The sequence below is a fragment of the Trifolium pratense genome, linkage group LG4 (genome assembly GCF_020283565.1).
Source record: "Trifolium pratense cultivar HEN17-A07 linkage group LG4, ARS_RC_1.1, whole genome shotgun sequence".
Lineage (NCBI taxonomy): Eukaryota > Viridiplantae > Streptophyta > Magnoliopsida > Fabales > Fabaceae > Trifolium > Trifolium pratense.
Window position 1 is genome coordinate 4,414,901 of NC_060062.1, and position 15,214 is coordinate 4,430,114.

General features: G+C 32.5%; 1 protein-coding gene across 1 annotated transcript; it reads left to right on the forward strand.

Annotated features, from left to right (window-relative positions):
• Positions 1 to 3,411: 3,411 nt before the first annotated feature.
• LOC123920457 (mannosyl-oligosaccharide 1,2-alpha-mannosidase MNS1) lies at positions 3,412 to 10,004 on the forward strand. The gene is made up of 14 exons (XM_045972709.1): positions 3,412 to 4,149; positions 5,282 to 5,329; positions 5,715 to 5,903; positions 6,394 to 6,506; positions 6,936 to 7,001; positions 7,128 to 7,299; positions 7,529 to 7,618; positions 7,720 to 7,844; positions 7,999 to 8,064; positions 8,341 to 8,449; positions 8,550 to 8,648; positions 9,022 to 9,102; positions 9,174 to 9,344; positions 9,466 to 10,004. Exons 1-14 carry the CDS (start codon positions 3,985 to 3,987, stop codon positions 9,706 to 9,708), a joined length of 1,737 nt encoding a protein of 578 aa, XP_045828665.1. The 5' UTR covers positions 3,412 to 3,984; the 3' UTR covers positions 9,709 to 10,004.
• The last annotated feature ends 5,210 nt before the right edge of the window (positions 10,005 to 15,214 follow it).

Consider the following 15,214-nt stretch of genomic DNA (forward strand, 5'->3'; position numbering starts at 1 on the left):
AATAAACTTGCAACAAGGAGTAATTAAACTGAATATACCTGGATTAATATGCTAGAAAATGATAATGTCAATGGCCTGAATCATGCATGGAAGACTAGACAATAGGGTCAATGTCTTGTTAATATAAGAGTAACAAGCCAAGATAAGTGGATGAACCTTTTGAATAAAAAAAATAAATATATATATTTACAACTTTTCATGAAGCTTATTTCAAGGAAAACATAAAAAGTCATACATAAAATTATTTTACTTTTACTTTTATTAATAAGTTTGAATTTTTTTCTTACTGATTGTTTTGTTAAATTCAACCTCATTCCAGTTTGTATCTTGAAATGGACAAATAATGAGTAGATGTAAAGCGCAAGACAACGTAGTAATCGAGGACATGGGAAGTTTGATCACCTCAGATTGATTGCATGATTCGCATGGTTGTCTAGGAAGAGTAAATGTAATTGTCTCCTTTTACGGTTTAAGATTTTGGTTTAGGGTTTAAATTTAGGGGCGGGTTTTGTGTTCAAAATTTGCGGTTTTGAATTTGGGGTCTTGTATTAAGGGTTTGGAGTGTGGAATTTCGGGTTTAAGGTTTAGATATATGGTTTGGGGTTTCGAGTGCGGGGTTTAAGATTTGGGGTTTAGGGTTTAAGACCTTTACCTATAAAAATATTCGTATAAATATGAGATAGACATTGATATCATCGAAATCATGCATCGATTATAAGTTTGAGGTTTAGGGTTTTGAGTTTGAAGTTTAGTGTTTTGGGTTTAAAATTTAATTTTTGGTGCTTAGGGTTTATAGTTTAGGGTTTGGAGTTTAAAGTGTGGGGTTTTAGGTTTAGGGTTTGCAGTTTGGAATTTGGGGATTAGGGTTCTGAGTTCGAGGGTTTCAAATTTGGGTTTTTCTGTTTTGAATTTGGAGTTTCAGGCATCAATTATGAGTTTAAGATTTAAGGATAAATGTTTGGGGTTTAGGGTTTGGAATTTGAGGTTTGGATTTTGAGGTTTTGTGTTTAGGGTTTACGTTTAGGATTTGCAGTTTGAACATTAGTGTTTTGGGTTTAAGATTTAATTTTTGGTGTTTAGAGTTTAGAGTTTGTTGTTTGTTGTTTGGAGTTTAGAGTGTGGGGTTTAGGGTTAGGGTTTATAGTTTGAAATTTGAGGTTTATGGTTTTGAGTTTGGGGTTTTGTGTTTAGGGTTTGGAATTCGGGGATTTGTGTTTAGGGTTTGGAGTTTGGTGTTTAGGGTTTGAAATTAAGGGTTTAGGGTTTAATAATAGGGTTCTCCAAACCCTAAACCCTAAATTCAAAACCCTAAACCTTAATCCCAAAATTGAAAACTCCAAACCCTAAAGTCTAAACCCTAAACACCAAAAACTAAATCTTAAACCCTTAATTTCAAACCCTAAACCCCAAACTCCAAACCCTGAAGACAAAACCCCAAACTCGAAATAATAAACCCTAAACCAAAACCCTAAACCCTAAACACAAACCCCAAAATTCCAAACCCTAAATCTTAAACCCCAAATTTAAAACTACACACCCTAAACACAAAACCCCGAACTCTAAACCCTAAACACCAAACCCTAAACACAATTCCATAAACCTTAATCCCCAAATTGAAAGTGCAAACCCTAATCCAAGAACCCCACACTCTAAACTCCAAAACCTAAACACTAAAAACTATAAACCCTGAACAAAAAACCCGAAACTCGAAATGCTAAACACTAAAACCAAAACCCTAAACCCCAAATCTTAAACTCCGCACTTGAAATCCTAAATCATATATCTAAACCCTAAACTTCAAACCTGAATTACAAACCCATAATTTCAAACCCTAAACGCCAAACACTAACCCTGAACACAAAACCTTAAACTGCAAACCCTAAACAAAGAACCCTAAATACAAAACTCTAAATCTAAAACCCCAAATTTAAAATTACACATCCTTATCCTAAAACCCCACACTCTAAACTCCAAACCCTAAAGTCTAAACCCTAAACACCAAAAACTAAATCTTAAACCCAAAACACTAAACCTCAAACTCCAAACCCAAACCTCAAACTTAAAATTGATGCATGATTTCGATGATATCAATGTCTGTCTCATATTTATACAAATGTTTTTATGGTAAAAGTCTCAAACCGTAAAACCCAAATCTTTAACCTCGCACTTGAAACCCCCAAACAATATATCTAAACACTTAGCTTCAAACCCTTAATTTCAAACCTTAAACCCCAAACTCCAAACCCTGAACACAAAACCCCAAATTCCAAGCCCTGAACACAAAACCCCATATTCCGAACCCTAAACCTTAAACTTCAAATTTCAAACTACAAACCCTAAACCTAGAACTTCACACTCTAAACTCCAAACCCTAAACAACAAAAACTAAATCTTAAACCCATAACACTAAACCTCAAACTCCAAACCCTAAACCTCATATTCATACGAATATTTTTATGGTAAATGTGTATTTAGCTGGATTTCAGATATTTGCATGTATTTATAAATATCCAAGTATATTATTTTTAAAAAAGATGCATTTTGTAAATTTTTTATAGCTAAATAGAATTTCTTGATCATCTTCTTACAACACTAAATAATATTAACACATAAAAATATCAATACAACATTATCTCTCAAATTGACAACAACATTAATAGTAAAAGACCCTTCAAAAAAAACATTAATAGTAAAAGAATAAAATAAATAAGGAAGTTTAGTTAGGATTTATTTCATGAGAACACTTTATATTTAAATAATAAGATATTTTAGTAATTGGGCAAAGTAAACATTATATTTTGGTAGTAGATGAAGACAAAGAGTTCGGTCACCTGGAACAACTTCACCATGAAGAAAGGAAGATTGCTAAGCGAGAAGACATTTCACTAGGTGAAATGTAAAATGCCCAAAGTCTATAAATAGTTATTCAAAATTCATTTCGAGGCACTCACTTCCCAGTTTACATTCAAAAAGTCGACCAAATTTCACTATTCATTTGAGACGCTTAGCAGCTAAAAAAGATGTTAGGGCAATTTAGTGTTTTAAACATCTTTCTTTCTTATATTAGTATAGATGTTTCAAAAGGCGTCTCATTATAATTTATATATCCTCCTCTCATCAAGAATACTTCCTCTTACTATTAATATCGGTATTGACATGTAAAATGAGACTCTATCTTTATTGATAACTTCCATATTTGAATTGGAATATCTCATTTTATCACATTCTTAGAAAACAATATTTAGTTTGCAAATTGATTAGTCTAGATAAATATTATATCGAATATTTATGTGAAGATTTGACATTATTATCTTCATCAACTTATTCATATATTTTAATTATTAACACATTAAGCATAACTTACACGTCTCCAAAACTCTATATTAATATTGTAACGAAGTGATAAACACCACTTAAAATTCACATAACTGTTTAAAACAGATTCAAGATATACAACTTAAACATATTGAAATTAATAGTTGAATCTCAATGAGAGGTTACATACCGATATTATTGTTGACTTTGGTCAAAATTAATTATTCTTAAAAAAGTGAAAAAAAGTAAATATAGTTGAATATTGATCCAACACGACTCGTTCAGTACAAAACCAAAGTCTAGTCTTTTTCTTCTCTTTCATAGATTGATGCTTCGCATATTTTGAGTTATCATCTTCAAAATTGAACCCATTTTGGCTTTGTTGTCACCATTCAATTTTTTATATATTCAATTCACTATTAGTATTACCACAATAAATTCTTCATTTTCAATATAAAAAAAAAACCCTCCTCAAGAACCTTTGACAACCACATCAGACAAACAATTTCGTAAATTTCAAGGCAAATTACCAAGATCCTTTTTCTTTTAAGGTTGTCGTGTTTTGTAAAATATCAAAAAACATCAACAAACAAACACAAACGTTGTTTGTTTGTTAATTTTGTTAATTCCAATTCCAAAGATTTAATATTAGATCTTTGGTTTTGGGAAATGGCTAGAGGGAATAGATCGTTGAATAGTAGCAGTAGTAAATGGAGATACTGTAATCCAGCTTATTACTTGAAGCGTCCAAAGCGTCTTGCTTTGCTTTTCATTGTTTTTGTTTCAGTTTCTTTTCTTGTTTGGGATCGTCAAACTTTAGTCAGAGAACACCAGGTACCTACTACTTGTTTCGATTATTATTATGGATCTGTTTGATTGTTTTACTTTTTTTTGTTGTATGGTAATTTCAATGCTGTGTTTTTAGATCATGATTACATTCATATATACATGTATTTTACTATTGCTTTTGAAGAAATATCATTTAGAAGAATAAATATGAAACACATACACGGTACACGACATTGACACTAACACGTAGACATTTGGTACTAATAATTTATTTGAGAAAAATATAAGTGATTGAATATAAATATATAATTACTCGATTGGTGTCTTGCCGGTGGCATAGACACCGCCAACAGACATGTCTTTAATCTGAAGTGTCAAGGACTATATAGGTTTGAAACAAAGCATTGGTGTCTTGCCTTAGTGCCATGCTGTTTGTTTGACATGCTATACTCACCTGCTAAGGCTCATTAGGATTAGCTCTTGGCATGGCATGTGTTTGATCTCGCATTGGAATCTCTTAATGTGGGTCCATTATGAAGCTACTGATTGTATCTTGTGCGGTAAATAGCCTTGGGATACGAGAAACGGCAAATCCACTGCAGTTACAAACAGATGCTTAGTTGACGGGTGCTTCACGAATAAATGAGAGAACTTTGGAAAGAAAAAAAATTTGAGATGCATAAGCTAATTTTAACTTATTTGAGAAGCCGTTGTTTAAATTTTTTTGGTTATTGCCGATTATTTAAATAATTCTCATTTATAATGGCTCTTAGTGTGTTAATATATCATGATACTTTTGGAGGATTTTCTGTATATGCAAAATTGAATAAGTTGCGGCAGAGATCAGATTATAGGTTGAAAATATGGTTTGTTCCATTATTAATCGAATCTACAAGATAATGAGTAGTTGTGGAATTTTAGTATTGGACTCTTGTCAAACAACCAAATTGGTATTATTAGTTATTGGAATACTGCAGCGACAGATTCTAATTATTTGACAAAATATATAGGATGTATTGAGGACATGATTTTAGTGAATGACTTAGTTTCATTTTAAGTCTAAGTGTGTAACTTTCTTTTAGAGTGAGGATGAAGTTATTTTTTGGATTTTTTTTGGCACTTGAATAACTTGTTAATTTCATTGGCAGTACATAACTTTTCTGTTCAATAAATACAGGTTGAAATTTCTGAGCTACAGAAAGAAATCTCTGACTTGCAAAATTTGGTAAGAAAATATCATATATGCTTAAATTTTTGCATGTGATGTTTCTTCTGCGACACGTGTTGTGTTTTTAGTTCCTTAAAAACATTCCATTTCATTTTGCCAATAAATAACAATGAAAAGAAGGAATGAGATGGCCTGCATCCATTTGGCACACTCGACAGGACTCCTACTTCGTATTGATTGAAATCCTTCGCTATGAATTGCCGTTCCCCAATCAATCTCGCACAAAGCTAAATCTCATCCTTCTCCATTAGCTCTAATGAACCCTTTTCTTGTGGCTGTGTTGTAGAACATAGTTCTTATTTGAATGATGATAGTTATGGGATTGAAACTATTTTTTTATTATTTTTCTCTTTGGGGGCTAAGCAACTGGAAGTTGTTTCAGGTGGAAGAGTTAAATAAAGTGCACGGTGGCACTGTCGCGAAGATTGACACGAAGGGAAAAACTAACAAGTCTGCTAAAGAGGTCTCGGATGATCCCGTTGATAACCAGAGAAGGGACAAAGTAAAAGAAGCAATGCTTCATGCTTGGAGTTCTTATGAGAAATATGCATGGGGCCAAGATGAACTTCAGGTATGGTGAATCTCTATTACGAACATTCAGCCTTTCACTTTTTATTTTTAATTTAATAATGGTTTTATCGGTATTTTTCATTGTTGGTTTCTTATGATATGTCCAATGTTTCTACTCTAAGGCTATATGTTCAGCTTCTTTTCATAGATATAAATTATAATAAGGTCTTGCCAAATTGGGATTTAATTCACTCATATTTTTGCTCTAATACCAAAACACAACCATTCTGTGAATGGACGCCACTTTTCGAACAAGTTCTGATGCCATCAAATATCCCTGTGTTTTTTTTTCATTGCACGATCCAAATGAGACATTATTATTTGGTGAAACATGTGTTATGTGTTATATGTTCTAGTACTGATTGCATGTTCTTTAATGGTACATGATATATATTGGTTTCATGGCTTGTTTTTGCGCAGAATAATCAGAATATTTGCTCTTCAATTTTACATTTTTTCACAATTAATGTTTTTATTGCTGTTGCTACCAGCCACAATCAAAGAGTGGTGTCAATAGCTTTGGAGGTCTTGGAGCAACTTTAATTGATTCGCTTGATACTCTATACATTATGGGTCTCGATGAACAGTTTCAGAAAGCCCGAGAGTGAGTGTAATCTTTTACCCTGCATATGAAGACATGATTGTTATTGTTTTTGCTTCCATCACACTTCTATATTTGTTTGGAATCAAAATTGATCAAGTTGTTTCAAATGTTTTATTTGGCAAAGATTCTTACATATAGAATAGAAATTCCATTTTATTATGTTTTCTATTTTTCTCTTTCTTTTAATTTCATTGTTGTTCTATATGAGCATTTCATGCTTATGGTTTTTAACTTGTATGGTTTGATTCTGATACATGTATTTATTGTCCTATTTAACTCTTCATTGCATCAAATGTTCATAATTCATATATAAAAGTTATATAAATTTGTTTCAGTTGCTTGATATATTCGTCTATCTAATGTTAAATTGTGATCATCCTAGTTATGCTTTATTACATTTCTTGTGATATTAATACATTATCCTTACAGCTGGGTCGCAAACTCTCTGGATTTTAACAAGGATTATGATGCAAGTGTTTTCGAGACAACCATAAGGTTACTATATAAGGTTTACATAGCAGTTAAAGTCCCTTCCATTTAAAAAATTATAATAAACTTACGTGTTTGACGACTAATATTTTTTCTCATTTTTTTTGTTGGTCTATTTTCACCGCAATCCAGAGTAGTAGGTGGCCTTCTTAGCACATATGATCTTTCAGGGGACAAAATTTTCCTTGACAAAGCTAGAGATATTGCAGATAGATTACTACCTGCATGGAACACACCTACAGGAATTCCTTATAACGTCATCAACTTGTCACAGGGACGCGCACACAATCCTGGTTGGACTGGGGTAAGTAAACCTACCCATGCATTTTCAATCTTACCGAACACTTAAAAGATTTATGATATTACTTTCATGGTCTATAGGCCTTGATGTTAACTACAAGTCATGGTTTACAACTTTTTTATCTATAGAAATGTGGCTTTTATGGGTTTAGTCCTTGATCTTAACAACAGTGTAGGACCTTTCTCTCTTAAGTATTGATAAATGCAATTCCTTTTTGTCTTCATTTTTCAAGGGTGAGAGTATTTTGGCAGATTCTGGCACCGAACAACTAGAATTCATTGCTCTATCTCAAAGAACCGGAGACCCGAAGTATCAGCAGAAGGTTTTTAACTTCAATTCCATATCTTCAGTTTTTTTTTTTTTCGGCGAACTGGTTACATTTTTCTGGGAATGCATCAATTGGTTTGCTCCCTGCTTTTTCAGGTGGAGAATGTAATAACATTTCTTAATAAAACATTTCCTGATGATGGATTACTCCCTATCTATATTAATCCTCATAGCGGAACAACAGGTTATTCTCCCATCACATTTGGCGCCATGGGTGACAGGTATTAACACCAATTTAATGACCATCTTTTTAATGATAGAAGCATAACAAACTTCTGCATTTATTGGTACTTTCAGTATCTGCGCATTGTTTACTTCTAATCATCTTATTCTCTCCGTTAATTTGGTCTAACGTATGAATGGCACCAATTGCAGTTTTTATGAATATTTGCTTAAAGTTTGGGTACAAGGGAATAAGACTTCAGCTGTAAAGCTTTATAGGTGAGAATAATGCACTTTATCACATTCTGTACCCTTTAGGCTGAATTGTTAATTCATGAGTTCATTCTGTAATCCATTTGTCATTCGAATGATAGTTATAATGAATTTTACTTCCTTGGATCAACGAAAGAATTATTTGTTAGTATTTCAACTATCATGCTTAAAGACATTTTCAGCTTTCGTTTTCCAATAAATGTAGAATAAGATGATAATGAATTAGAAATATGAAACTGTTCTTTAACTTTGTTTTTCCTTTTTTTTTAATCTCAAAAACAGAGATATGTGGGAGAAATCAATGAAAGGTCTCTTGAGTTTGATTCGGAAGTCAACGCCATCTTCTTTTACTTATATATGTGAGAAGAGTGGAGGATCTCTCACTGATAAAGTATGATATTGTATTTGCAACGCTGGTATTTTCACATTTAATATTTACCATTGATGTATTGGATGAAAGTGTAATTCTGAATTCAACTGAGTACCCGCAGATGGATGAACTAGCATGCTTTGCTCCAGGGATGCTTGCTCTGGGATCGGCTGGTTATGGTCCTGATGATTCACAAAAGTTTATGTCACTTGCAGAAGAGGTATGCTTTAATAGCCATTTGTAAAACCCTAATGTGCTTGTCCTGTATACTAAAGCTCTGCTTGGATAAACAATTTAATTAAGTGTATAAGCTATTTCTATTACATGATAAAATAAAGTCAGACTTTTTCGTATAAGCTATAAGTGGATTTTATTAGTTATCTTGGAGAACTTATGAAAATAAACTGAAAACAGCTTATGGATATATCATAAGCTATCTCCATAAGCTCTTCCAAACCTTCTCACAAGCGCTTATGATAGTTGATAAACTCAATTAAGTCAATCCAAATTCCAAACAGACTCTATGTTTTTCACATCAACTTACGTTTAATCATCTTTATGAAGCTGTCGCACTCACGAGACTTTATTTGCAGCTTGCTTGGACATGTTACAATTTCTACCAATCAACTCCAACAAAATTGGCTGGAGAGAACTATTTCTTTCATTCTGGGCAGGTTAGTTACTAGTTTATTTAAGATATGCGATTTGAAAAATAGTGATCTGAAATTCACTTCTGAATTTGAAGGACATGAGTGTCGGTACATCATGGAACATCCTGAGGCCAGAGACGGTTGAGTCACTCTTTTACCTTTGGCGCCTAACTGGCAACAAGACATACCAAGACTGGGGTTGGAATATATTTCAAGCTTTCGAGAAGAACTCCCGCATAGAGTCAGGCTATGTTGGACTAAAGGATGTAAGCACACCTCAATTTCACATATAATAATAATAATGTGTTTGTGCTTGTGTTATTGTTGTTTTGTACTCTCTCTGTCCCATATTTAGCTGCTATATCACATGCTGTTCTCACTTCCCAGGTTAACAGTGGTGTTAAAGACAACATGATGCAAAGCTTCTTTCTCGCGGAGACTCTGAAATATCTTTATCTTCTCTTTTCGCCTTCTTCAGTCATTCCATTAGACGAATGGGTATTCAACACAGAAGCACACCCTTTGAGGATTGTGACGAGGGACGAAGGGGGAGTTGTTAAGAAGTTAAATGAGAAGAAGCAAAAACCTTTTCCTAGAATAGGTGGCAGAAAGGAAGGTCGGACAGGTTAGACGATGAACCCGTTTACCGAGATTCAAAGAAGAGGAGTTTGTTCCATTATGGAACTTGTAAGATGTTAGAAGAATTCCTTGATTGGGAAGCAATTGTGAAACTGGTTGCTACAAATGGTGAGTGAGTAATATAGGAAATAGAAATAGGTCTTCATATCTTACAAAATGGATTTACTCAAGGTGACTTGACCTTTCTGTTGATGACTGACACTTTTGAAATTCTGGCTAAAATAGGTTGTGGAACCAAATTTTCTGAGCATTTCATACATGATTCAAGTTTCTGAGGCCTATATCTATCTATCTGTGCATTCAATATCTGAGATATACAAGTAATAGTGTTTTACTTTGATTATTATTCTATAGTGATTCTCAGTTTTCCAATTTTTTCCTCATCAAGAAAAGAAAAGAAAAAACCTTGCATGGTCTTAAGATTTTCAAATTTTGAAATTACTAGTACATTTTACATTACAAAAAAGAATGCAACAAAAACATATCATATGATTAAAAGATACACAAAATTATGCACATAGAGAAATATAACATCCAGTATGCTAAAAACACATTACTTACCAAACATATGTACGATTGACATGTTCAAGATAGATTAGATCAAAATAAAATGAATCTTTAAAAATCAATGACCAAAAATTATCCATTTTAACTTTTTGACCCCTTTTAAATAGAAAAATATAGTTAAACAACTCTTACCAAATAAAAATACAAGTTACGTGTATTTGTACTATTTTTTAAATTTTTAATATTTGTTATACGTTTCGAAAAATCATACGGTTATAGTATTTTTGTCCATAAAAAATTGTTTATATAACATAGCTCCTTCCTTGACATATGACAATGTCCCCACATCACTAGCTACCTACATCCGTTCCCTTTGTGAAGGCATTGTAGTAAACTAGTACAATATACAACTACTGCACACCTCTATTTTTGTTTTTAAGAAGTTAAACTAGCACACTTAAATTGACATTAGAGATAATTGAACATGAGACCTCAAGAAACTATTTTATCATAAACTATAATAGTATTTTTATAAGCTCATTCCAAAAAGAAGACGTCATTTCAAAATTTTCAAATAATCCATATTATAGTATGTCAAATACAACCACCCGAACAAACTAAGATTAAGAAACCGATTGAATGGTATAATATAATAGTACTCAACCAATTTGTTTTTCTTCACCGTTGTTTCAGTCATTCAATGTAACATCAAAATAAGTAGTTGTAGAAGGAAAAGTAATTCGGCTATGGAAGAGTGGTATTTCATGAGTATTATTAGATCAAGAAACCATACTTGTTGGAGAAAATTCAAATGCCCTCTACACGCGTTCCAGAAGTGAAGTGATGATCCTAAAACCTTCCTGGGACTTTGTTGAAGCTTAATGAATGTTTATCTTGCTTGGAAACCTTCTGAAATGTTCTACCCAATTCAAGTTGAAAGTGACAAAAATGGGAGTTGGATGATGGTAATGGAGGTGTTACAGTTACAAACTATTGCATACAGAAGTTTTTTTATGGTGCATGGATGATGATTCAATGGAAAAAGTAGAAGAAAATTGGAGGAAATGCAAGTTTCGAAATTAAGATTTTTTGAAAGTGTAGTAATGGAGTTTTTGTAGATTTTGTGGATATTTGTTGATCTGAGGCTTGAGGGGCTTTTATAGAGGTTGAAATGTGTACTCAGAGGTTAATGGAATTGAATCTAGTTGCATCTCAATGCTGGTTTGTCTCTAAAGTTGCAAAAGTGGTTCAAAAGCATCATGGTTCCAAGGGGAGATGGAGTGAACAAGGAGGCAAATAGGGAGGCTTTCTCAGAGTTTAGGAGGTTGCTTCTGAGCTTTAGGGTGGAGTGTGATCAGAAGAAACAGTCACAAAGCTCAATGCATGAGTTGTTGGACAAAAACAAGCTTTACAAAATGTCAATTGAACTTTTTATGCAAAAAGTGCTCCAAAAAGGACATGTAGTTTTGACAATGCTTCAAACACTTGGATAATGCACTAAAAGTCTGTGTAAAACATCAGTTTTGTTGAGGTTTAGAAGCAACATAGGCCTGCAATTACTGATCACAAGTTTTGAATTTGGTTTGAGCAAGAACTTGACATGGTTTTTTTTGACCCATAAATCAGCTCTAACATGGTCACTTTCCCTCTTCGAAACTTTCTGCTCAAGCCAATTTAATTCCTTCTTTTGGTGCCATTGGAAAGACGGAATTTGCCTCTACAACTTTTATATTGATAACGTGTCCTGAATCCATTGTGATCATAGAGAAAACTGGCCACTAAAATTCAAAGTTAAAGCTGTCTGACACTTAGAAAAAATTCCAAGTGTTTTTGACAGTTTTTACAATTTGACATCTCATGTTTCCTTGTTGTTATAACTTATAAGCCATTGAGGAACTCTTCTGAATCCAAACTCTTACGCAGGATGTAGTATCATATGAAATCTTAAAAGAAAGATCTTGTTTGCTCAAAATGGATGCTTGTATTGGAAGTTATAAGCTTGCAAAGTCATGCACTTGGTAAGGTCAAAAAACTTAGAAACAATTTCGAAGTGTCGAGATTTTCAACAACTTGGAGAATCAACTTGGGTCATCAATTTTAAGCCTTTGAGAGATCCTTTTGACTTCAAATCTTTTTACCACATTGCAATATGCCATGAGAGCTTTCCAAAGAGTCATTGTTTGCAAATTTATGATACTTGAGGAAGAAGTTATGATCTTGATAAGTTGGAGTAATTGGCTGTGGCATCACCCCTAATAGGCCAATAGTTTACATTTTATCATCAAGGCTTTTGAAACATTTATTGCTCAGACAGATGAGATTTAACTTCACTTTTTGGAATGTGTGTTCTTATATTTACCTTGCTAAAATTCTTTTTTTTTTTAATCGACCAAAAAACCATATATTAAAAAGCAGCGATCTAAATAAGCACAAGGTGTGCACAATCTAGATGCTAAAAAATTGTCAAGATACAAATAAAAAGTAAAAGGCTAAACAAATGAAATGAAAAGTTACATATTGGACAAACCCAAACAAAGTAAGGGGTTAAAAATCCAAAAGCTAAACGAACAAATGAAATCTTTGAACTTCACCTTGAACCACCACCAAACATGTAATTTAATATTAAAAATCGTTGAATCTGCATCGAAAGTTCTAAAATTCTAAACAAGAATATGATCAATAAGGGAAGTGTTCGACATGCTAAAACTCTAATCAAATGAAAAATTTTGCCTAACATGGCACTTGTGATTGTTCATCCTTGAGGACATGAATGTTTGAAAGAGAGGATATTGTGACAGGAATTAAGTATCAACTAATAGTTTGTTTTATATTGTTGAATTTAAGGGTTTTTAGGTTAAAGAATATGAGAAAATAATAAGGAATATAAAATATTATTGATGATGATTTCAATAACCCTAATTACAATATTTACATAAATAAAATAGTATGACTACATTGATATTTATAACCAAGTGAATAAACTTAAATATAAACTAAATCCCTTTATTATAGGACTAAGAATAAACAAACCAAATCGAGATATTTTCTCAACAAATAATATTAATAATATTTTCTATTCTAACATATATCATTTTACATTTTTATCCTTTTAGAATTGTATTTAAAGACATTGTGTCGCACTTTGAAAACTAATGAATTAATGAGCAATTATCTTCTTCTCTGAAGGCTCTCTCATTTATTGCTTGCATAATCTCACTTGTGATGGTTTATTTTACTATCGCTATGACACTTAGTTAAGGCTTAACTACACATTTGGTCTTTTACGTTTATTTTAGATTTTAATTTGGTCACTTACGTTTAAAACGTATCAATTTGATCCCTTACGTTTCCACCGTTTGCATTAGTCGATCCTTTTCGTCAATTTGTTGACTAACTCCGTTTGTAATGTCCATGTGGCTAACGGAATGCACACATGAACACACAGTCATCCAATTTTGTACATGTAGACCCCACATGTAAACCCTTAATTAAAAAATATTTAAATTATTAATTTATAAATATTTTTTTCTTTCTATTTTAAGATTGTGTGATCAACGCACATAACCTCCTCATCTTCAACAACCCTTCACTCTCTTCCTTTCACTTTCCAAACCCCAAAACATCATCAACAATGGCAACCACAAAAAACTCATCAAATCATCAACAAAATCAAAACCAACTTGATGAAATCATTAGACTTTTACAAATAAACATGTCCACAATTTGATGAAATCATTTAACAAACACTAACATCAAAACAAATCCAGATCCAGATCCAATCATCAAAACAATAACAACAATATGGGTTTTGTTCATTTTGTGTTTTTTTTTTTTAACAACTTTTTATGTTTTTGTTGACGGCGGATGATGAATTTGATGGATTTGAAAAAGAAAAAAAAAAAAAATCTAATTTCCAGTCTTTTGTTCTTTTTGGGTTTTTTTTTTTTTGGTACAAAGGGCCGAAGTCCAAGTGTTTTCTGAAATTTTTTTTTTCTACCCCAACAATCATCTCTATACCCCAACAATTTTTAAAATATGTCCATTCTACCCTTATCTTACCCAATTATATTTTATTATTTTTTACTTTGTTGTTTTATAACTTTTTCGGTAGACTGTTCCGGTACGTAATTTTCTTTCCGGTATAATAATTTTACCGGCACACTTTAAAAAGTGTTCCGGTTTGAAAAATGTCCAATTGTTTTTACCGGAACACTTTAAAAAAAATGTTCCGGTTTGAAAAATGTGCAAAGTCCTTACTAATACATACCGGAACACACTTTTGAAAAGTGTGCCGGTATTATACAAGTGTTCCGGTATTGTTCACTTTTCCAATATGATTTCATATCTTCTGGCTTGAAGTAGCATTACATATTTCAGACGATCTACTAAGAAATAAGGTATATGCATTTTCCAACCACTTAATTGGCTCTGCATTTATGTCAAACATTGACCAAACATAAAATTAGAATTACAATCATCAGGAAAGTCTCACACCAACAAACCAGAATAAAAAAGACATAAAACACCAATCAAATGTACCACCAAATTATTGTTTAAATTATATTTTTACTTTCCTTTCAATGTTTATTTGTTGCTGATATTACAAACAATGGTTTTCTCGGTATGCACAGGGTTTGAAATCCTATGTTGAGTGTCTCACTCCTATGTCATAATAGATCTGAACACTTGCCTGGGATTAACTTATGTATACAAGTGTAAGGAACTCGAGAAAACTCATCCAAGATGTTTATTAGAAACACTCACTATTCAAGGAACTTGGGGTGAGGTCTTCTTCCACAAACTGATAAATGTAAATTAATAATTTTCACATTTCAAATAACTTTGAAAATTGAAACTCATTATGTCCTTTTTTCAGGAATGAATACGAGAATGTGAGTTTCCAAAAAGTCAAGAATGAACTCTAAAAATAAAACCATACTCACAATTATGGGAACCACTGCTTTTGGAGCTTTGGCAATTGAAAGTCACT

Bases quoted from the DNA above. Each gene is read 5' to 3' on its own strand.
- LOC123920457 (XM_045972709.1), top strand. From the start codon at position 3,985: ATGGCTAGAGGGAATAGATCGTTGAATAGTAGCAGTAGTAAATGGAGA. The intron at 7,002-7,127 runs GTTACTATATAA...ACCGCAATCCAG, and splicing joins GTTTTCGAGACAACCATAAG to AGTAGTAGGTGGCCTTCTTA. The intron at 7,619-7,719 runs GTTTTTAACTTC...CTGCTTTTTCAG, and splicing joins ACCCGAAGTATCAGCAGAAG to GTGGAGAATGTAATAACATT.